Source organism: Anolis carolinensis, chromosome 5, assembly GCF_035594765.1.
Source record: "Anolis carolinensis isolate JA03-04 chromosome 5, rAnoCar3.1.pri, whole genome shotgun sequence".
Classification (NCBI taxonomy): Eukaryota; Metazoa; Chordata; class Lepidosauria; order Squamata; family Dactyloidae; genus Anolis; species Anolis carolinensis.
The window spans coordinates 96,984,569-97,008,971 of NC_085845.1; the positions used below are offsets into that span (position 1 = coordinate 96,984,569).

Below are 24,403 nucleotides of genomic sequence, written 5' to 3' on the forward strand. Positions count from 1 at the left end.
GTTATAAATAATCTCCATTGCTTAGTCTGGAGGACTAAAAAAAAAAGTCTGGAGGAAGTCAGCAATGCTATCAGCCAACAAAAAAATAACAAAGCCAGCAGACCTGATGGGATCCCTGCTGAAATCTTTAAAGAGGGTGGACCTGAGATGACACAACAATTCCACCAGCTCATTAAAAAAAGGGGGGGTGACTGATAAAATCCCAGCAGACTTCAAGGATGCCACCATCATGACCCTTTTCAAAAAAGGAGAAAGAACAATCTACGGAAACTATCGCGGTATCTGTCCTGTTTTTTTTTTCAAGAACAGCCTTAAGACACTGTGGTAAGTAAATGAAAACTGCTTTACTTCAGCAAAACATAAAGTACAGTACAGTCAGTGAAATAATGCAAAAGAAAGCCAGGAAGTCTTACTTCAGACAAAGAAACAAGAATAAATCCAGAGGCAGACTTGGAGCAGGCACACAGAGAGTGAAGGCATTAGAGTCAATTTGTTACCAGCAAGAGCTGGCTGCACCTGCTTCAGCTTTTATAGCCCTGAGTCCCCACACAGCTGCTACGACAGTTCCTAATTACTCAGCTGCATTTCTGGCAGCTAATCCAGCTGAATGACATCTCTGCTCTATTTCCTTTCGCCTCTCCTGGAATGAGGGTACTAGCAAAGTCTCCTCCTCAGACTCCAACTCACCCTCATATTCATGAACACTTTCCTGCTCCCCTTCCTTTTCTGAAGAAGAGGAATCCCTGTTAGTATCTCCCTTCTAACTTCAACTGGGAAAATCCTTGCAAGAATCCTTGCAAACTGCCTTCTACCTGTCTCAGAAGACACCCTCCCAGAATCCCAGAATGGCTACCACTCCTCCAAAGGAACAGTGGACATGATCTTCACTGCACAACAGCTCCAAGAAAAATTCCAGGAACAAAATCAACCTCTATACATGGTATTCATTGACCTTGCAAAGGCGTTCGACACAGTGAATTGTAGACTTCTCTGGACCATCTTCCAAAAAATCGGATGCCTTGACAAATTTGTGAACATCCTGCGGCTCCTCCACAATGACATGATGGCAACAGTCTTGGACAGCAATAGCTCCCAAAGTCATCCATTTAAGGTGGAATCAGGTGTCAAACAGGGATGTGTTATTGCCCCATTTAGTCTGTCCCAACCAAACAATAACTAAGTATGCATTTTCCCCATGGAATAGTATGTTTTACTTTGTTTTATTCTTAAATTAGCAACCCATAGAATTTGCAATCTGTAACAAATTACTTCCTTTCCTGATAAACAAAAATATTATCAACAACACTCTTGTATTTGGAAGTACAATCAAGGATAGGAAGCATGTGGTCCCCCAGATACCACTGGATGGCAACTTCCAGCATTCTACACTATTAGCAATAATAGCTAGAGCTGTTGCAAGTTGCAGTCAAATAACATCTGGGTGGCCACATGCTCTCTATTGTGAACAAGAATTTGCTTCATCTATTGCACCTGATCAAGTCTGTGTTTACCAATGGAAGCTTATGCTTTAAGATTCCGTAAGAAATGTTATTTTTGTAAGAAAAGACTAAATTTAGCTATACCTCTAGAACTTAGCAAACAAACTAGGAAGAAACAATAGAGTAAACTTTACCTGCTGGCAAGAGCACATAGAACACGACCATCAGTTTATTTAAGGACTGTAGACCACAACTTGTCATCGTTTTGTTTTCATTGAGCCATCTGAGAATTACCTGCTTAGGAAAGATGAAAAATTGGCATTAGAGAGGATTACTAGTTTGGCATGTGTGCATTGTGTATTTAATGAACCAAAGAGCTGAAAACTGTGGTGTAAATGTGTAAAATGGTCTGAGGTTCGAAAACACAATTCTCCAGGCATTTTTACTCATTCCTCTAAGCATTGCATAGTAGTCAGGGCTATTGAGTACACTCAGCTACATAATGCATATGTTGAATAAGATTAAATAACAAATCAGAGTACTTTAGGCTGCAAATGCTCAAGTTAGAAAGTGAGTCCTTTAATTTCTGCCCAACTTGTCATGGTGGTTACTAGGAACAAACATTTCTACATCAACTGCCCAATGTAGCAAAACCTAAGCTTCAAATGCAAACTTTTCTGGGACGGCCCAAAATATAGTGATTCGCCTAATATACAAATTAGGCTGTTTATATTTAGGACACTGTTAACTCAAGTTCTGCTTGTGATCTGTAAAAGACTCCTAGATCCCATTCTTGTCTTTCTTGCCTGGTTGTCTCTATGACAGTTGGGATATTCGCCACAGATAAACTCCTGCCTACCTTTCTCACATAACTCAGTTTAAAGCCCTCCTGATCAAGTTTGTGAGGCTCTTAGCAAAAACATTCCTGACAATCTCAGTGAGGTGCAAGCCATTCCTTGCCAAAAACCCAACTTCATTAAACCTCAGACCATGGTTCAGGAAGCCAAGTCATTCCTGGTGTCATCTTCTGCCAAGCCAGTTATTCTCTTCCTTCCTTGTTCCGTGCCCTTGAACTGAGAGGAGAGACGAAATGATGACCGCAGTATACAGGGCCTTCAGCTTCCTGCCCATAACTTTATAATTCTAAGTCTATTCTGTAATATCTCAGATTTTTGCTCCAGGGAGACAACAAACCTGTTGCAAACATCTCCAAACATCCAAAATCAATAAAAAGATGTATCACTGAAGGCTGGCAATCATTTATGCATGAGTTTTCAAAGAAGCAGGCCTTGATAGTCTGTTGCAGAAAAATTCATTTTGTCACTGCTGATGCAAATATATTTTGAAAGTCATTGCTGATGTAACACATAAAATGAAAAACGACCAGTCATACTGTACTATGTACACCCAATCATTTATCAGCTGTAGAAAAAACTTGATGAATTTGACAAGGTGGGCTCTCATCCAAAAAGCATATGCCACAATAAATTTGGTAGTCCTTAAAAAGCCATAGGTCTCTTTTTATTTAAATATAATTGACAGAAATCACTGGTGTGCTTCCAAGGAAATGATTAAAAGGTATTTTCAGACCTTTCCACACTTTTGGCCATAACAGCAACTGATATGTTGTGGCATTGTTTAAAAGTCAGCAAAAGTTTGCATTTAAAAGAATTCTGTATATATTTTGTGGAAAACTGCATGTGTCGGAATAGTCTGATATTTATTAGTAAATCTAAAGCCTGGGGGTTCTGAAGCCTGAATGTCACCATCATTTACAGAGGCTGGCTTGTACACATGACACAACTATTTTCATTTCAAATCAAACCTAGTTTGGAAAACAGAAATAAATGTCACATATTTGGAAAATTCTGCACTTAGACTTAGTGAGCCTATTGAAAACAACTTCCAAAGATGTGGCTGTATAAAATCTCTTACTGTGTAAAAATGAGGAGAGGAGGGGGGGGAAAAGCAAAGAAATGTAGCAGCACTTTTAAGACTTAAGTTTTTTTATATATATTTTATTTTATCAGACTGAAAGGTGCTGCCACACACTTAAAGCAGTATATTTCTATAGCAGAATCAACAGAATCAATAGATAAAGATCAAGTATTAAATTGTTTAATAAGAACACTTTGTGATAAAAATATTCAACAACAAAGTAGTACTGGAATGTAGCCAAAAACAAGTACATACTCAGAAAACAGAGGAGTTCCACACATGAATCAATTAGGGGCAGCTAACGACTCTGAACAAAGGATGCCCCCAGGCAGAAAGAAGCCAGGAGATGAAGCTATTCAATGCTAATTAAGGTGATTAACTACAACATTCACACTGGCCTCCAATTGACAAGAGTTTTTCTCTCAACCTGGACTTTCCACAGATATATATAAACCTTCCTTTCTTAGTTTCTCCATACCTCACAACCTCTGAGGATGCCTGCCATAGATGTGGGTGAAACGCCAGGAGAGAATACTACTGGAACATGGCCATACAGCCTGGAAAACACACAACAACCCTATGATCCCAGCCATGAAAGTCTTCGACAATACAAGTACATTGACTAATGTCTGGATCTGCCCACAGCCAATCACAAGCCAATGCCAAAAATATTTTGAAAGACAAGACAAACCTCATACCAATGATCTGACTCTGCATTATTGCTCCCATCCTCAAATGGGAGGATCACAAACTTGGAATATAGCAGCTTCACTCCTTTTCACAGAGGATACTTCCAAGACTCACAGTGGATGCCTGAAACTGCAGATAGTACCAAATACCTCCCTCTCTATATATATTACTACTGCTACACACACACCCCATACTATTTAACATGCACACCTATGTTCTAAAGACTTCATCACATGGGGAAAAATTCCTGTCATAGAACACGTCACCTGCGCAGCCAGCATGGAGTCTGCCCGATCTCATCCCATGCTGCATGTCTACTTTTGGTGGCACTGCAGATAACTGAAACCATTAAAAGTGAAACCAGGGATAATGGGAGACTACTAGGCATAAAATCACGGATTTGGAAGGGACTGCAATGACTATCTAGTCCAACCCCTGCCATGAAGGTGTAGGCTAAGGCTACACTGTCATATAATCCAGTTCATCAAATCAGAAAATCAACATTATCTTCTTTGAACTGGATTATATGAGTCTACACTGCCATATAATCCAGTTCAAAGCAGATAATCTGGATTTTGTATGGCAGTGAAGAAGAGGCCTAAAACACTCCTGAAAAATGCCCATCCAACATCTGATTAAGACTTTCTAACAAACTCATCAGATAGGATCCAGATCAGTGACATAAACCAGTTGATCTTCTCTTTTGTGATGGAGGCCACTGACTCCCATCTCACAACGTCAAACTACAGTAGAGTCTCACATATCCAAGCTAAACGGGCCGGCAGAAGCTTGGATAAGCGAATAACTTGGATTATAAAGAGGGATTAAGAAAAAACCTATTAAATGTCACATTTCGTTATGATTTTACAAATTAAGTACCAAAATATCATGTTTTGCAACAAATCCACAGAAAAAGCAGTTCAATACACAGTAAAGTTATGTAGTAATTACTGTATTTATTAATTTAGCACTAAAACATCGCAATGCTTCTGGAACATGGCCAGACAGCCTGGAAAACTGACAACAACCCTGTGATCTGGGCCATGAAAGCCTTTGACAACACAGGAGGAGCCAGCCAGCGAGAGGGTGAGCGAGGAGGACTTTTGGAGCCCTCCTCGCTCACCCACTCGCCCATGCCTCGGCTCCCTCGCATGCTGGGGCCGGCAGCACCGGCACCCAGCATGGAGGAGGAGCGAGAGAGCGAGCCCACCCTCCATCCCTTGCTCACTCACTCACCCGGCTGGGTTCCAGCAACACTGGGATCTGGTGGGGTGAGTGGGGGGGGGGGGAGGAATTTGGCTCAAATTGCCTGGACGCTCGAACGAGCGGGGCTCGATTTAGCGGGGTTTTACTGTACTTCCGGAGGGGCTCCGTCACAAAAGAGAAGCTCAACTGGCATGTGCTGCCACCTTGGCATTCCATTGAGATCAACAGGGGGATCAACAGGGGGATATTATTATTATTATTATTATTATTATTATTATTATTATTATTATTATTATTATTTGGGCAGCTGACACTTCCCCTTTGGGATGGGGCAACTGGAACGGGGCATGGAGTGATAGGTTCCCCACTCACCCTGACGGGCACTGCTGGAATTGCCACGATTCCAGCGACGCAACAATTTGCAGCAATTCCAGCAGCACATTTGATGAGACCATAAAGGAGAAGAAGCCAGCACTTTCTGAGGTAGTTTATCCCGCAGCTCAAATATGCATTCAAAATTCAAACACAGATGGTACATCCTAAATAGAAAACACTTCTATACCTCAAACAATTTTTCTTCTCTATCAGTGAAAACTGGGGAACATTTAATCAGATTTTGATTTTAAAATCTGAAAGCCATTTAAACATTTTGCAGGTCAAATTTAACCTATGAAATGTCAGTTGGTGACCACCATTCCTTCAACAATGAGATAAAAGTTATGTATTTCTCTCTCAAAGAATTCCCCAATTTAGTATGACAGAGATATTAATTAAAAAACAATAACATTATTTTTTATTATTTGCAGAGTCCTGAAAAGTTGCTCTTTTAAATAACATTCTTGGTATACCACATGCCCCCAGCATGCTGGCCAGGCAATAGTCTAAAAAGTGACTTTTCCAAGTTTGGATTATTAATATAGTGTCATCACTATATACAATATTTTAGAGTACAACATGACAGGTCCTTCCCCACAGGGTTTACCATCTATTATTCAATACACAGGAGACAGAGGAAAGGGAGATATGAAAAAAGTGCTATCATTATGAAGTCAGGGAAAAACATGCTGTCATTTCAGTTACATGCACTTAGCCTCAGTTACACTTGAATTTAAGGACTGGGAGAAAGTGCCAAAGGCTTAAATGGAAAATATATTTTTAGGGGGAATGTGAAGGAAATAATTGTTGTTCTGGTGTTCTGGAAGCCAGTTGCAAGTACAGTAGAGTCTCACTTATCCAACATAAACGGGCTGGCAGAATGTTGGATAAGCGAATATGTTGGATAATAAGGAGGCATTAAGGAAAAGCCTATTAAACATCAAATTAGGTTATGATTTTACAAATTAAGCACCAAAACATCATGTTAGACAACAAATTTGGCAGAAAAAGTAGTTCTATATGCAGTAATGCTATGTAGTAATTACTGTATTTCTGAATTTAGCACCAAAATATCACAATATATTGAAAACATTGATTCCAAAAATGCATTGGATAATCCAGAACGTTGGATAAGCGAGTGTTGGATAAGTGAGACTCTACTGTATAAGGACAGCACAATTTCATATGCCTCTAGTTTTTACTTTCACATTACCAAGCAATCATGCAATATGCAGACTTACAATTTTTGCCATAAGTCAAATTATTAGCTGTTCATATATTTGAGAATTTAAGCATTGCCAGCAGATATGGATAAAGTCTGTTGGGGAAAGATACATATTTGCTTTTTGAAAACTTCTTTGTACAGGGAGCAAATTATGATACAGTGGAACTTCTACTTAAGAGCATCCCAACTTAAGAGTGTTTTGAGTTAAGAACTATTGGCTTTGACATAAGAGCAGTATTTTGAGTTAAGAGCTAGTGCTAGAGGGACCGCTATACCAGAGGGAGTGCTAGAATGAGAGAACAGGACTTTAGGGCTTCAGAAGAGCAGCCTCCATGCCTCATGCTCTTGTCCACTTTGGGAGATTGCTCTTGTTCGCTTTGAGGATCCTTGGGTTAGTTGGTTTTGTGTGTTTTTTATTCCTGGTATGTTTGACTTTATTATTATTATTATTATTATTATTATTATTAAACTTTATTTGTACCCCGCTAGCATCTCCCGAAGGACTCGATGCGGCTTACAAAGGCCAAGGCCTCAACACACAATGTAGCAATACAAACAAAAGGCAAATTAAAACAATTAAAACAGTATAAACCACAAGCAATAACAATACGCTAGAACACAATAGAACTGGGCCGGGCCAGAGTAATGGGTACAAGATTAAAAGTGCTGATGTGACAGGTGATATATAAGGCTTATAGGGCAAGTGCAGAGTGCGATATGCGATCTTAGTTCTAATAAAGTGCTTATGGGACTTGGTATTGGAGATTTCATATTAATCTGGGAAGGCACATTGGAACAGCCAGGTCTTCAGATTCTTTCTGAAGACTGCCAATGTAGGGGCTTGTCTGAGATCCTTGGGGAGGGTGTTCCAGAGTCGGGGGGCCACCACAGGGAAGGCCCTGTCTCGTGTCCCCACCAACCGCGCTTGCGACACAGGCGGGATCACGAGCAGGGTCTCTCCAGATGACCGAAGTGAGCGTGTGGATTCGTAGACAAAGATGCAGTCACGGAGGTAGGATGGTCCCAAATCGTTCAGGGCTTTGTAGGTAAGCACCTGCACCTTAAATTGGGCTCGGTAAATAAATGGCAGTCAGTGGAGCTCCCTAAACAGGAGGGTTGACCTCTCTCTGTAAGGGGCCCCAGTTAACATCCTGACTGCCGCTCGTTGGACCAGTTGGAACTTCCGAGCCGTTTTCAAGGGCAGCCCCATGTAGAGCGCATTACAGTAGTCCAGTCTGGAGGTGACCAAGGCGTGGACCACCCCGGCCAGATCAGCCTTCGCGAGGTACGGTCGCAGTTGGCGCACGAGTCTCAATTGTGCGAAGGCCCTCCCAGACACCGCCGATGCCTGAGCCTCAAGCGTAAGTGATGAATCCTAGAGGACTCCCAGACTGCGGACCTGTGGCTTCAGGGGGAGTGTAACCCCGTCCAGCACAGGTTGCCACCCTATACCCCGTTCAGGTTTATGATCGACCAGGAGGACCTCTGTCTTGTCGGGATTGATCTTCAGCTTGTTCCTCCTCATCCAGATAGACACAGCGGCCAGGCACTCGTCCAGCACCCGAGAGGCCTCCTTGGAATTAGGTGGAAAAGAGTAGTAGAGTTGTGCGTCATCTGCATAGAGGTGACACCCAACTCCAAAACTCCGGATGACCTCTCCCAGCAGTTTCATGTAGATGTTATAGAGCATGGGAGACAGAGTAGACTTCATGAAGACAGAGAGAGGGAGAGAGAGCAAGAGAGGGAGGGAGGCTGGAATGAGTACAATATGAAGAAAAGGATGCTTCTGCCTCTTCACTTTGTGCTTTGTGCTTCCACCATTGTGCCACAACTTTGTGCTTCTACTATTTTAAAGTTGATCTTTCTTTTTATTGTTCCATGTAAATGTGAATTTATATACTATTTGTTATTTATAAAGTACATTTTCTTATTTATAAACACGTAACAAAAATAGGGGAAGGGTTAGGGGTTGGAATGGATTAATAGCATTTTAATGGGAAAATTCGCTTGCGATAAGAGCATTTTGAGTTAAGAGTTCGGTCATGGAATGAATTAATCTCTTAAGTCAAGATATCACTGAACTACTTTTAAAAAGAGAAGTCAGAGAATGAAAAAAAATGTTATAAACCAAACACATCCTCAATTCGAATTAGTAATTATAATAATTTCATAATTATTTAATGATGCCAGACTTGAGGTCTACTCAGAAACTAAGCCTTCTCACTTGGAAGCTTCTGCCCTACTCACCGTTGTGGAAGGCCAATTTATGTTACAGTAGAGTCTCACTTATCCAACACTTGCTTATCCAATGTTCTGGATTATCCAATGCATTTTTGTAGTCAATGTATTCAATACATCGTGATATTTTGGTGCTAAATTCGTAAATACAGTAATTACTACATAGCATTACTGCATATTGAACTACTTTTTCAAGACATGATGTCTTGGTGCTTAATTTGTAAAATCATAACCTCATTTGATGTGTAATAGGCTTTTCCTTAATCCCTCCTTATTATCCAACATATTCGCTTATCCAACATTCTGCCGGCCCGTTTATGTTGGATAAGTGAGACTCTACTGTACTTGGAAATTTTCCTAAGCAAAATTGGCTCAAAGTCCCAGACACCTAAGATTATAAAAACAAGCAGCAATAAAATTCAAAATATTAATTTCTTTAAAAAGGACAGCAATGGCATTTTTAAATAAAAGTTTAAATAAAAATAAAAGTTTAAATAAAAGTAAACAGAAAGATCTTAACCAGCTGGCAGAATGCAACAGACAGAGATGTTATCTGAAGCCATCTGAGAGCTTCTAGGAGTTGCAGTCCAAAAAGTGAATGTTCAAAACCCCATCTATTTCACTTGAAAACAAATTATGGCCCTACAGACATCACCAGCATTAGCTCTGCCCAGCAAAGTCCATAGTGAGGAATGCTGGAGAAATGGAAAAGTGTGGTCACTGATTGTAATAAAGTGAAAATGAACTTGGAAAGGTCTGGTGTCCAAAATTCTACATTTTATATTGCATTTGTCCCCTAATTGTTTTTGCTCCTGGGGCAGTTATATTTCACATGTTACACAAATTATCTCTGGCACAGCTAAGCCAAGTAGGTTATTGAATGACAACACTTTCAGCCTAGCAAATAAATCTTCCAAGATTTTTTACTTGTCTGGATTCTTGGATCAACTGGAGAAACAAGGAACTGCCTTCAATAAGGAGGCCCTGCGAAGAGCATAATGTGGGCCCTAGACAAGAGCATCTTATGTCAAAACTACAATTTATCCTGACTGAAATAAAACAATGAACTAATGAACTGCAAATGGAGTCAGGAAAGTTGTCCTTGAGCTGACAACTGCATTTTATGTTGCAAAAAGAGAGGACCTATTTCTTGAAATTGTTCTCACGCTTTTGCTCCACAAAACACAACCCACCCAGTTTCTGAACCTACCTTAGTACATAATGGACAGTAAAGCACCTTATGACTTGCAGATGGAACACATGCAATAAATCAGCTATAAGATAAATACAACACAACGAGGATTTTATTCAGCCCAAGCAGTTTAAACTATGGAAATTTCAATGGAAACACCAATCTATTTAGGTTATGTTATGCTATAGTTGTGCTTTAATTGTACACTTCAGTTCCATCATATTGGCAACAAACGGGCAACAAGGCTATACAGCCTGAAAAACTCACAGTAACCCTGTGATTCCAGCCATAAAAGCTTTCAATACACACAAGAGCAACATCAAAATTTTTGTGGCTTCAGTATTGTGAGACCCAACAAGCTAACATTGGGGCACAACTCCAATGACTGAAAAACAGAAGATGAATCACAGTTCCAATGAGAGGTTGGAAATGTTTTTTTGAATAACAACTCCTGAATTCCCCATCCAGCATGGTCAGTGTTTAAAAACTCTGATTCCAACTTACTGAGATGTATAGAACTCGATCTGTTTTATTAACAACACTGCATTTTTTTTCTCTAGATACTAGGTATGCCATCCTAAAGTGTGTCTCTTAGGTCTCTCTTTCTGCTCAAACAGGTATAGGAAACTCTTCTTTAGGCAATACTGTCTACACGTTTAGGCATATCGTCTGCTGATACACTGTCTGTCACTCATGTGCCAATTCTGACTGAATTAAGTATGTGCATTCATTTCAACACTGAATAGAGTGAGATGTTTCATCTGTGGCAACAAATACACAGCTGGTCTTTCATTATGCTATTCCCCTTTTCAATTATTATTGAAAATGAAGGGTTTTTTGTTTGTTGTTGTGTGCCCTCAAGTTAATTCTGTCTTATGTTGATCTTTAGGCAATATCATGGGGTTTTCTTTACAACATTGTTCAAAGTCTTTGCCCTCCTCTGAGGCTGAGAGAGTGTGACTTGACAAAGGTCACCTGGGGGATTTCCATAGCATAACATGTTTACATAGCCATGTTTAAATATTTGAAAAGATGCAACATTGCTGCTTTAGAGGTAAGGACACAGAGCAATGGGCTCAAATTGCAGAAAAAGAGATTCCATTTAAATATTAGGAAGACCTTCTTGGCACTAAGAGCTGTTTGGCAGTGGAATATGATGCCTTGGAGCAGGGGTCCTCAAACTTTTTAAGTGGAGGGCCGATTCACAGGCCCGCAGACTGTTGGGGGGCCGGACTATGATGAAATAGTCCAAAATTAGGATTGTTGTTGTTGTATGCCTTCAAGTCGTTTCAGACTTAGGTCAAACTTAATTCTAAAGTTTAGGACAGAGGCCAGGTCAATGACCTTGGAGGGCCTTAGTTTGGGGACCCCTGATCTAGATGACCTCATAAGACCATAGGTAAGCAAAGAGACCTCCAAAGACCATCTAGATGGTCTCATAAGACCATAGATAAGGAAAAGGATCCTCAAAGACCATCTAGATGGTCTCATAAGACCATAGGTAAGGAAAGTGACCTCCAAAAGCCATCTAGATGGTCTCATAAGACCATAGATAAGGAAAGGGATCCTCAAAGACCATCTATATGGTTTCATAAGACCATAGGTAAGGAAAGGGGCCCCCAAAGGCCATCAAGACAATCTCATAAAACCATAGGTAAGTAAAGGCACCCTCGAAGCCCATCTAGAATGTCTCATATGACCATAGGTAATGAAAGTGACCTCCAAAAGCCATCTAGATGGTCTCATGCAGCTGTAGCTAAGCAAAGAGACCTCCAAAGACCATCTAGATCAGGGGTCCCCAAACTAAGGCCCGGGGGCCGGATGAGGCCCATCGAAGCCATTAATCCGGCCCCCACGGCACAAGGGCAGAAGGGGGTTGGGCTAAATGACCCAAGGGATCTCTTCTTCTCTTACAACCCTTATTATTAATATTAATATTAATATTGAGGCTGGGAGGCCATCTGTCAGGGGTGCTTTGCTTGTGCTTTTGGTGCACAGAGGCAGAAAGGGATTGGACTCAATGGCCCAAGGGGTTTCTTCCAACACTCTTCATTATTATTATTATTATTATTATTATTATTATTATTATTATTATTATTATTATTATTAACATTGAGGCTGGGAGGCCATCTGTCAGGGGTGCTTTGCTTGTTCCTTTTGTGCACTAAGGCAGAAGGGGACTGGACTCAATGGCTCAAGGGGTCTCTTCCAATCCAGTATCGTGAACTGGCCCCCTGTTTAAAAAGTTTGGGGACCCCTGATCTAGATGATCTCATAAGGTTATAAGTAAGCAAAGAGACCTCCAAAGACCAGGTAGACGTTTAGTCTAAAGTTTAGGACAGGGGCCAGGTAAATGACCTTGGAGGGCCGCATCCGGCCCCCGGGCCTTAGTTTGGGGACCCCTGCCTTGGAGCATGGTGAAGTCTTCCTCTCTGGAGGATTTTAAGCAGAGGCTGGATGGCCATCTGTTGGAAGTGCTTTGACTGTGTGTTCCTGCATGACAAGGGCTTAGATTGGTTTGTCCTTGTGGTCTCATTCAACTCTGTGATTCTATGAATAAAGATGTCAATATGGTATTCATCTATAATCCACATGTTACGTATATAGTCCACCGATCTCAAGCAGGTTATACCAGGACCAATGCATAGCACATTCCCAGTATTGTAAGAAATACCGTCCTCACATTCATTTTTCTAGCTGCTGTTCTTACACTGGTTTCCAGTATCTAAAGCTGCTTTTTTCTTCCTCTTCACTGGTGAAAAGAGAAGCTTCCAATCCGTCCTCCTTGAAATTCTTGACATTCCACCAGCATTTCCATTCTAACCCAGTTCCATCTCAGGCTGTGATTCCTTCTTCTTATTTCTTGAGTCGTTTTCATTGTAAAAAAGCATGTTTGTATGTCCTTCTGAAAAGTAGGCATATTTTACTCAGGCAAGTTTTGATTTTTATGTGCATTATTTCTATCTAAAATACATGACATGTTTGACAGATGTACAGATTTCTGAGGCAGAATGTGCTCTGTTCTGTTGCCAGTCTTGGGAAGTGTGAAATAGATATTTCTGTATGAAAATGCGAATAGAGTAAAAATCTTTTCCCTTCACACAGAAAACAGATAAAACTTATAATATCTCTACTGAGCTGTCCATGTGCTGGACATAAGCACGAAGGGAGGATTATGTTCTTAATCAATTGGCCATCTACAGAGTACAATCCATCCGAACAGCAAGAATTGTCAGTGTAAAGGCCAGAATCCTGCTGGTACCTTATGGCAGTGTCGTGGTCCATTATGCTGGCAAAGAGAACTTTTCTGAAGCTGCAACATAGTGATGTCAGAGGAAACCACCTTTCTTGCCAGAGAAAATGTTTGGCCATCCAGCAGGGCAGTTTTTTTCACTTAACTGAGAGGGGTTTTGCTTCCATCTCATAACTGCCACAGTTCCCGCAGCCATTATATGCCTGCTGTTCCACTGCCATCTATAATAGTTCTCAGCCAGTGATGCCAGTTGACGAAATCATAGTTCAAACCTGTAAAATAGCAGTCTTCTTCCATAAAAAATTGCATGCCAAAATGCAACATCTGTAGCTGGATTAGGCCTGTTTAATAATGAGATGAAAGGTTGAGCATCCCTTTTCTGGAATTCCAAAATTCCCAATTCTCATAATCCATAATTGTTCTCATAGGGGCACTGGGATTGGGGCACTGTTGCTTTCTGACTGTTTGGTGGACACAATGTTGTTTCTTGCACAAAATAATTACAGGCAGTGTATTAAATGGTAATTGTAGATGTGTTCTTGATGCTGATTCTATGGCATGGGATAGTAGTTACTAGACTTGTGCATTTCGAGAGAATTGCTATCCATTTTGGTTGCCCTCCATATCCATTTTCTAGTGCCTCCCTTCAAAGAAGCCTCAGCAATGTGGTTAAGAAATCACCCTATCCAGCCCATTATGCGGGGGACTTCCCACAGGTTCCCCTTCCATATTCATCATTAAGACCTAGATTTAAAAAAGCATCAAAGTTACCACTCTTTCTGGATCCTTTCCCTTTGTAGAGAGGAAGACCAGGTTTAATGCTTCTTAAAGCTGTTCTACTCTAGCAGAGAGGCAGGCACACATGCACTTTCTTCTCTCCCAGGACCAGCAGCATGCCACACATCTTTCCAAGATATTTTAAGGAAGCCCAGGGAAGGAAGAGCAATGGCCTGGAGTTTAGATGAGCTATCCTCCCTTGATTACCTTAAAAATCCCCTCTCTTGCCTGCTCTTTGGACTTTGTTGGCATATATATCAAGACAGTGTAAAATGCAGAATATATTATACAACTGGCATGGGCGAATTAATCGGAATCATCGTTAATTGTAATAAATTCATTAATCGTAATAAATTCGAACGGGGTTCCGAGGTGGTTTGGCGCTTAGAATTTAGCCTTCCAATTTGGAGCATTGGTGCTCATGCCCCAGAATACCTTCGGATAATCTTTGGATATATGAGATAGTGTTTTAATTCATCCAATCACCTGGCTAGCATTGGGGTTTAAGAGCCCCATAGAAACCAAACCTGGAGCGTTTTCTCTCCTGGCTATCCAGGAGAGAAATCCCGCTTCCCTTCCTGGTTGGTTTCTATAGGGCTCTTAAACCCGTTGCTATCCAGGAGAGAAATCCCTCTTCCTGGTTGCAGAAGCGGAGGGAGCCTGGTTTGCGAAAGGCTTCTGATTCGCTTCTGCAGGATCTCCCTTGCAAACCACTTCCTCTTCCCCTTCGCAGCCTTCCCCTCCTGCCTTTGTGAGAAGCTTTAAGTGAGGAAAGGGGGCAAAGGAGGGTGGATCAATCCCAATCCACGATCCAGATCACTTCACTCCGGTTTTGTGCAAACTAGACCTCTAACTAAACCTCCATCCAGGTTGGTGTGTGACTTTCCACTTCAGGGGGAGAATAAAATTGGAAATGGGCAGAGAACGCAAACTATCACCCTTCTAAAGATTTTCCACAACTCCCCTCTTTTATTTTAAATTACCCTATTATTATTATTATTATTATTATTATTATTATTATTATTGGCACCCCACTTTTCTCTCTAGATTTGAGACAGAAAGGGACTCCCGTTAAAATATATATAATAGTATCATTCTGGGAAGGGAAAAGGTTGCATTTTAAATTTATTTTTTAGTAGTATTCCTTTTAAAATTCACCCTATATTTGTGTGTATGTGTATTGGAAGAAACTCCTGGTTAGAAGTAGGCTAAGCCCCATAGGAAGACTCATATAATCCAGTTCAGAGCAGATAATCTGGGATCAGATCTTGGGATATAGCAGCAGTGTGGAAGGGGACTCAGGCTGGATCTACACTGCCCTAATTCCCAGGAACTGATCCCAGATAATTTTCTTATCCCAGATTATCTGGCAGTGTGGACTCATATAATCCAGTTCAAAGCAGATAATCTGGGATCAGACCCTGGGATATAGGAGTAGTGTGGAAAAGGAATCAGGCTGAATCTACACTGCCCTATATCCCAGGATCTGATTCCAGATTATCTGATTTAAACTGGATTATATGAGTCCCCACTGCCATATAATCTGGGATAAGAAGAAAAGTGACGGATCTGGACCAAGCTTGGCACGCAGACCCAGCATGGCCAGCTGTGAATCCTGGGGGAGTCTTGGGAGGGTTGACCGAAGACCTTTAGGTATAGTAGCTCACCCACATCCTTATACATTTTCTCATGGGAGCATTAATAAAAAAGCAAAAAACTGAGGGTTTTTTCCTCTACATAGTGTAACATCTTCAGATATGAGAATAAGTCTAGTCCTAAAACCTTCAGTAAGAACCCCATAGAAGCTGTTATCTACGACCAGTGTATTATTTATTTTGTTCTTGCCGTTATGAAAAGTGTAAGTTTGTCCATAACAACTTCCCAATCTGAAAACCTTATTACAAGGACCACTTCAAATGAAAAATATTATGAACTCTGCTCAGTCGGAGGCATGAGGCTGAATGGTTCTTAAGAGACAATAAATGTCTTTACAAGGAAATCAAGAAGTAATCCAAACAGGGATATTGAAAATATGCTCCTTGCTACAATTTATAGAAAAATATATAGAAAAAATGCAATTCACATTCCCAAAGGGGAACAAAAACAAAAAGTAGCTGAGAGCACCCAGGCAGAACTACTCATGCAAGGAAGAGATCTACCTCGCTGATTATCTGCTGCTTATTGTATGAATGAAACAGGGTCATTCAGACTCCAGACAGCTTTCATTTTTCACAAAAACAGACTTTGCCTCCAGGAGGAACAGAATGACTAAGACCTGAAAAGGTATTCATCTGTGAATTAACCATTAGGGAATATAATTATTCCTAAAAATAGAGGATGAGAAATATGGCAACCTCAGTGACATTTGAGCCAAATAAGTATTGAAGGAATACTTTCCTTTCTTCTTTAACCTAGCTGTTTACAATACAGTCTTCAAAATTAAGAATATGTGACTAAAAAGACCTATTGGTACAGAATGGAATGGAAATCTGAGCTAAATAATACTTAAGAGAATATCCAATTTTCAGAGAATAATAATAATAATAATAATAATAATAATAATAACTTTATTTTTATACCCTGCCTCTATCTCCCCAAAGGGGACTCAGGGCGGCTTACATGGGGCCAAGCCCGAATAAAAACAATAGCAATATAAAACACAACAATAAACAAAAGACATGCACAATTATAAAAACTTAAACATTAGCCAATAAAAAACAAATGACAAGAACTAATAAAAACATGGATTAAAACGGAAAGGTTGTAAAAGTAGACTGGGTAAGGTGCACCATATAAATATTGTAAACACGAGGTGACTGATAAAGTGCTGCAAATTCTTGGAAGTGCAAATTGGGATGGGAATAGACCTTGTGTCTATATCAAGTTGACAAAGGTAAAAAGTGCAAACCAGTACAAGAATGGTCACAGATACAGGGTTGTTATGAGGATGAGCAATCTTTATCCAAAGGCCTGAGTGAAGAGCCAGGTTTTCAAGCTCTTTCTGAATGCTAACGGGGTGGAGGCTTGCCTGATTTCCCTGGGGAGCAAGTTCCAGAGTCGGGGGGGGGGGGCTACCACGGAGAAGGCCCTCTCTCTCGTCCCCACCAACCGCGCTTGTGACGGAGGAGGGAGCGAGAGGAGGGCCTCCCCCGACGAACGAAGAGATTGTGCAGGTTCGTAGGGGGAGAGGCAATCACAAAGTAGGAGGGTCCCAAACCGTTCAGGGCTTTGTAGGTGATCACCTACACCTTGAATTGGGTCCGGAAGGTGAATGGCAGCCAATGGAGCTCCTTAAGCAGGAGGGTTGACCGCTCCCTATAATTAGCTCGTTAGAAGCAAGGCTGCCAAACGTTGGACTAGTTGGAGTTTCCAGGCCATCTTCAAGGGAAGCCCCATGTAGAGCGCATTGCAATAGTCCAGTCTAGAGGTAACTAAGGCATGGACCACCATGGCCAGATCAGACTTCACTTGGCACACAAGTTTAAATTGTGCAAAGGCCCTCCCGGCCACCGCCGACACCTGAGCATCAAGCGTCAGCGCTGAGTCCAGGAGGACCCCCAAACTGCGGACCAGCGCCTTCAGGGGGAGTGCGACCCTGTCAAGCACAGGTTGCCACCCAATACCCCAATCGGACATACGACTGACCTGGAGGATCTCTGTTTTGTCGGGATTAAGTTTCAGCTTATTTGCCCTCATCCAGCCCATCACAGCCGCCAAGCACTGGTCCAGTATCCAAGGGGCTTCCTTGGAGTTCGGTGGAAAGGAGTAGTAGAGTTGGGTGTCATCTGTGTAAAGATGGCACCGAACTCCAAAACTCCAGATGACCTCTCCCAGCGATTTCATGTAGATGTTAAAAAGCATGAGGGACAGAATGGATGCGGGACCCCACAGGTCAATGGCCAGGGGTCCGAGCAGGTGTTCCCCAGCTTCACCAACTGGGATCGGCCACTGCAGAGCAGTACCCCCAAGGCCCATCCCAGAGAGCCGTCCCAGAAGGATACCATGGTCGATGGTATCGAAAGCCGCTGAGATGTCCAAGAGAACCAACAGGGTCACACTCCCCCTGTCCAGTTCCCTGCGGAGGTCATCCACCAAGGCGACCAAAGCCGTCTCAGTACTGTGACCAGGTCTAAAGCCGGACTGCGATGGGTCCAGAAAATCGGTGTCATCCAGGAAACCCTGGAGCTGCGAGGCAACCACCCGCTCCACTTGTGTCTTGTCCATTTTTTGTTGCTCTTATAGCTGACTGGACTTATCTACACTGGATATAAAACTCAAAGTGACCTAGAACTCTCATGGCTGTCTTTATGATGTTCAGGAACTTCTGGTCCTTAACATGGGATAAATCATGGTGAACAGGTTTATGACCTCATCATATGTGCCAGCAGAATTATCATGCATTGTGGTGAATCCGGTGGTGCAAAACTAAAGAGGGACTGGTGTTTCAGCCAAAATTTGCCCTGTCTAATGAGGTCATCCATCTTGTATTAAGGAAAGTCGGAAAGGTTTTAGTCAAACTCTGGATCAGTCCTGCACCAGGTAGACTGGTTCCAGGTTGAAACACTTCACTGTCCACACAGACCAGTGTTTCAATCCTCTTTTTCCTGTGCTGGTCAGAGCTCTGGGAGAGCTAGTTGACCCCTACTGACATCAAATGGAGAAAAAGAAAGGGATCATTTATTGGATCATGCTTTATGTTGTTTGTTAGATTCAAACCATGAATTACAAATGCTATTTTTTAACCTGAAAGAACACTTTCCTATGATTAGATATTGCAACATGAGTCCACCAGAAGCTGACCATAGAATCAAATGGGGGGACCTATAGAGTCCAAGAGAATTATTCTCTCTAAAAAGCTCTAGATCTTTCAATGTGACTCTGTAGTCCATTTCGAAAGAAAGCTGACCATAGAGTAGTGGTTCTCAACCTGGGGTCCCCAGAGGTTTTTGGCCTTCAACTCCCAGAAATCCCAACAGATGGTAAACTGGCTGGGATTTCTGGGAGTTGTAGGCCAAAAACATCTGGGGACCCCAGGTTGGGAACCACTGCTATAGAGTTGCACTGGAGGACCTTGAGATTCTTGGAAATAACATTTTAATCAAATCTGTGAATAATTAAATCCCCAAAGTCAAACCCATAAATGTGGAGGGCCAATTGTAATGCATGATTATATATAAGTTGAAGTACGTGCCTTAAATTTCATGCTACATAGGCAACACTAATAAACTTCAATTCAACATTCCCATGGTATAACATAAGGATCGGAGCCCCCGATGGCACAGCAAATTAAACCGCTGAGCTGCTGAAATTGCTGACCAAAAGGTTGGCAGTTCGAATCTGGAGAGCGGGGTGTGCTCCTGCTGTTAGCCCCAGCTTCTGCCAACCTATCAGTTCAAAAACACGCAAATGTAAGTAGATCAATAGGTACCACTCCAGAGGGAAGGTAATGGTGCTCCATGCAGTCATGCTGGCCACATGACCTTGGAGGCATCTATGGATAATGCTGGCTCTTCAGCTTAGAAATGAATATGAGCACCAACACCTAGAGTCAGACACAACTAGACTCAACTTTGCTAACATAAGAATCAACATGAAGATCCTAAACTACACTGACCTATATACCACCCTTGACTACTTTAAAGTCCCAAAACTGCTTCACACAGCCCTCCGGAGATTATAGGACTGCAACTCCTAGTATTCTTCAACATTCCTCAACTGGTTAGGACTGGTATAAGAAGATATTCAATAGCATTAGTGGTGGAGTGCAATTTGCTCACTTTTGGTCTATGTAAAGACTTTTCCTGATGTGCTTACTACTCTCAAAGGCCAAGCTAGTAAAAAGTCATCAAATCAATATAAATTACCTCTTCACATCTTAAATAGCTTGCTCCCACAATGATTAATTTCTGTAATTTAGCAAGCTTGCTGAAACAAACTAGTTTTTCTCTGCAAGCAGATGATTTCTATTTATCTGGCCAGAAGAAAATAAACAGTACTAAACTATATGGAAAATATTATTTACCTTATGAAAATGAATACCAATGGAGCTATTACATATTTTCAGAGCATCTTCAATATTTGCAAATGCTTACCTATTTAGAATCCATAAATGTTTCATCCATATATACTTTTATTACAGCCTTCACAAACTTCGCAATTTGAAAACCACGACAGATTTCAACTAATTTCAGCAGTACATTGAAACCTGGACATTCAGATTCTAAACTGGATTCCATGTTTAGTCAATATCCCAAAAGAGTGAAGTAAGCAACCTAAGAATGCCCTCGCTTCCTGAAAACTCATTTTTATTTGAACCTCTATGTTATCATGCTCAAACTGCAATCCTGAGGTCCATTTAGCCCATGAGGCTGTTTTTGCAGCCCTTGACCCTCCAGAGATCTTGAACTGCACTTTTCCTGTCTGTAGAAAAGAGAAGGGTTCAGAGGCTACATGAAGGCCACATGCCATAGTTTTCACATTTTTGAGTAAAAAAATAGCCTTTGGTTCTGCTGCAGGTGCCCATCTTCAATTTAGCTTTAAAAGAAATTACAACACACTCCCATTTTAATGACTCATTTTCTCAGCCGTATCCTTCTCTCCATCTTTAATAAAAAATCTTTTCCTTTTTATATGTAGAGGTGGTATGCCCCCGAGACTAATCGCATGGACCATGAGAAGTGTGGTGGACCACCTGTAATGGAAGGGATTTGTACGTTTTGATCCCCAATTGTTCCATTTCAAATTCTCTCTTCCCATCACATGTGTTTCTCTCTTCAGTTTCCCCCCCGTTTTCCCCTGGTTGGAACCATCACATGGAGAATCTTCATGGAAAATGTCAAGACTACTATGGACCTCACCCTATTGGATGGGAAAGCAGGGGAATTTAAAACTCCTTTGGATTTCCCATGCAGGGTGTAATGGAAGCAACCATCCCACCTTGCAGGGCTCTGCTTGCCTTCATTAAACCAGTGTAATTTCAAACCACTTTGGCTTAATAAGCCTTTCTCATGTTTTCCTTCCCTTTTAGATCAGTGCAATTTCAAAACCAGAAGAGAAAAACTACCCACTGGTTCCAATCCCATGTGCTTTTCAGCTGGATCTATGCTGTAACGTGATAGGAGCTCTGAGCTCTGAACACAATTGCTCACCCGTGTTCAGAGCTCCTTTCTTTCAGGACACTTCAGCCTCTTTTCAACCACTATGATGGCCAGAAGTAGTTTAACATCATGTGAGCCCCCGATGGCGTAGAGGACTAAAGCCTTGTGACTTGAAGGTTGGGTTGCTGACCTGAAAGCTACCAGGTTCGAATCCCACCCAGGGAGAGTGCAGATGAGCTCCCTCTATCAGCCCCAGCTCCATGCAGGGACATGAGAGAAGCCTCCCACAAGGATGGTAAAAACATCAAAAACCTCCGGGCGTCCCTTGGTCCCTTCTCTCACTCCTTAAGCGACTCAAGCTGCTCCTGACACGAAAAAAAAATAAAAAATCATGTGATGAGCTCCGTGCCCATTTTCCAGCTATGAGGATTTGGACTATTGCTTTTGGGATAGTCTGGGTTTGATTTACTGTAGAAGGACCCAGTTCTATAATTTGTTACAATAGGATGCCCATACCCATCAGCTGGACTAGAATATTTCCTATGCTGTAGACCAGGGGTCCCCAAACTAAGGCCCGGGGGCCGGATGCGGCCCTCCAAAGTCATTTTCCTGGCCCCCAGCCTCAGTTTTATAATATATTTCTATATCTGTTTTAATAATATAATATATTGTATATACATATAATATTGATAAAAATATTATAATGTTATACCATATAATACTAATAATAATACCATATAATAATATTAATTATATGTTATATATTACATATAGTATTACAGTATAGTGGTATAGTTCAATATAGTAATGTATAATGCTAATATTGTGCTATGCTAATAATATCATATATTGTATGTACATACAGCTGCTCTGAGTCCCCTTCGGGGTAAGAAATGTAATAAATAAATGTAGTAAGTAAATAAATAATTAATTTTAGACTTAGGCTCACACAAATTCTGAAATGACTTGAAGGCACACAACAACAACAACAACAACAACAACAACAACAACAACCCTAATTAACTTGACTATCTCATTGGTCAGTAGCAGGCCCATACTTTCCATTGAAATCCTGATAGGTTTATGTTGGTTAAGATTGTTTTCATTTTTAAATATTGTATTCTTTCATTGTTGTTGTTGTTGTTGTTGTTGTTGTTTTGCACTACAAATAAGACATGTGCAGTGTGCATAGGAATTTGTTCGTATTTTTTTTCAAATGATAATTCGGCCCCTCAACAGTCTGAAGGATTGTAGACCGGCCCTTTGCTTTAAAAGTTTGAGGACCCCTGCTGTAGACCATGGTGGTAGACCAGTGGCTCAGTGTGTTGAACCACTGAGTTGCTGAACTTGCAGACTGAAAGGTCCCAGGTTCAAATCCAAGGAGCAGAGTGAGTGCCCGCTGTTAGCTCCAGCTTCTGCCAACCTAGCAGTTCGAAAACATGCAAATGTGAGTAGATCAATAGGTACTGCTCCGGCAGGAAGGTAACAGCATTCCATGCAGTCATGACCTTGGAGGTGTCTACGGACAATGCCGGCTCTTCGGCTTAGAAATGGAGATGAGCACCAACCCCCAGAGTCGGACACGACTGGACTTAACGTCAGGGGAAACCTTTACCTTTACTAGACCATACTGTCACCAGGATAGGTCACTGCTTGCTTTGTTGTTGGGTACCCTTACATCATTTCCAACTTAAAGTCAAATCTATCACAGGACTTTCTTATCAAGGTTTGTTACAAGGGGGTTTACCCTTGCCTTCCTCTGAACCTGAGAAAGTGTGACTTACCCAAGGTCCAGTGGCTTTCCATGGTTGAATGAAAATTCAAACCCCAATCAGATCCTGTCTTTCATCCTAACAGGGCCACAGACGTACACAGATAAAACTATTTAAAACATTAAATGCACAAGTAAAACATACAAAACAAAACTAAGCAACTCCTTAAGGTAAAGGTAAAGGTTTCCCCTGACGTTAAGTCCAGCCATGTCTGACTCTGGGGGTTGGTGCTCATCTCCATTTCTAAGCCGAAGAGCCGGCGTTGTCTGTAGACACCTCCAAGGTCATGAGGCTGGCATGACTGCATGGAGCGCCCTTACCTTCCCGCCGGAGTGGTACCTATTGATCTACTCACATTGGCATGTTTTCGAACTGCTAGGTTGGCAGAAGCTGGAGCAACAGCAGGCACTCACTCCGCTCCCGGGATTTGAACCTGGGACCTTTCGATCCTCAAGTTCAGCAGCTCAGTGCTTTAACCACTTCGCCACCGGGGCTCCTAAACATCTCCTTAAAATAGTTTAAAAACCATTGAAATTGTCAGAGCCTTTGCCCTTAGTTTAAAAGGACCAAAGTCTCAGCTGCCTGCCAGAAATGTCAAAGGGATAGAGCTAGCCTGGCTTCCCTTGAGAAGGAGCTATCCAGCAAATGCACTCCTACAAAGAAATGGATATGTGACCTGAAGGGGTTCTGCCATGCTTTTTCAAGCAGAAATAACAGTCATTGGGGATGCTCTGGGATCATTAGCGTTATGCCATGGGGCAGTGCCTCTGTTCCTCCTACACTTTCTTCCTAGGAAAAAATCTGCCTTCGAAAACACTGGATGATTTTGATTGAGTGCAATGGGACTCTCTTCATCGTGTCAAATTTATTTATATCCCTATACTTTTTGCTTCTTTATTGGTGTAATTTATCCTCCTGCTTATCTCATCAGTAGGGTTCAAAGTGACTTACCAGACAAGTAAATAAGTAAAAAATAAATATTACAAATATACTTAAAAGAAAAAAATGAATACAAGAATAACATTTCTTTGAATACTGTGTGGATTTTTCTACAAAAGGAAGCGTGAGAACCTACTATTTTGTACACACTTTCATTTTCTCCTGCCCCTTGAACTGTGTCAAGTCTGAAGCCACTTGAAAGGATTCTCGACAGCACAGACTTTGGATTTTTGAACAAAAAGTATTTATATCCTCTAAACCA

The 24,403-nt window shown here is 41.4% G+C and overlaps 1 protein-coding gene across 11 annotated transcripts in view; it reads right to left on the minus strand.

Moving 5' to 3' along the window:
- The window catches only part of shisal1 (shisa like 1), a 267,217-nt gene that overhangs the window by 202,775 nt on the left and 40,039 nt on the right, over nt 1-24,403 (minus strand). For 9 of the 11 annotated variants that reach the window (XM_062981949.1, XM_062981950.1, XM_062981951.1 and 6 more), the window contains exon 2: nt 1,634-1,733. In XM_062981949.1, the coding sequence (XP_062838019.1) occupies nt 1,634-1,700 (67 nt within the window). In that variant the 5' untranslated portion in view covers nt 1,701-1,733. Of the gene's footprint in view, nt 1-1,633; nt 1,737-24,403 lie in introns of all 11 variants that reach the window. The other 2 variants (XM_062981947.1, XM_062981946.1) reach the window with 1 other exon arrangement.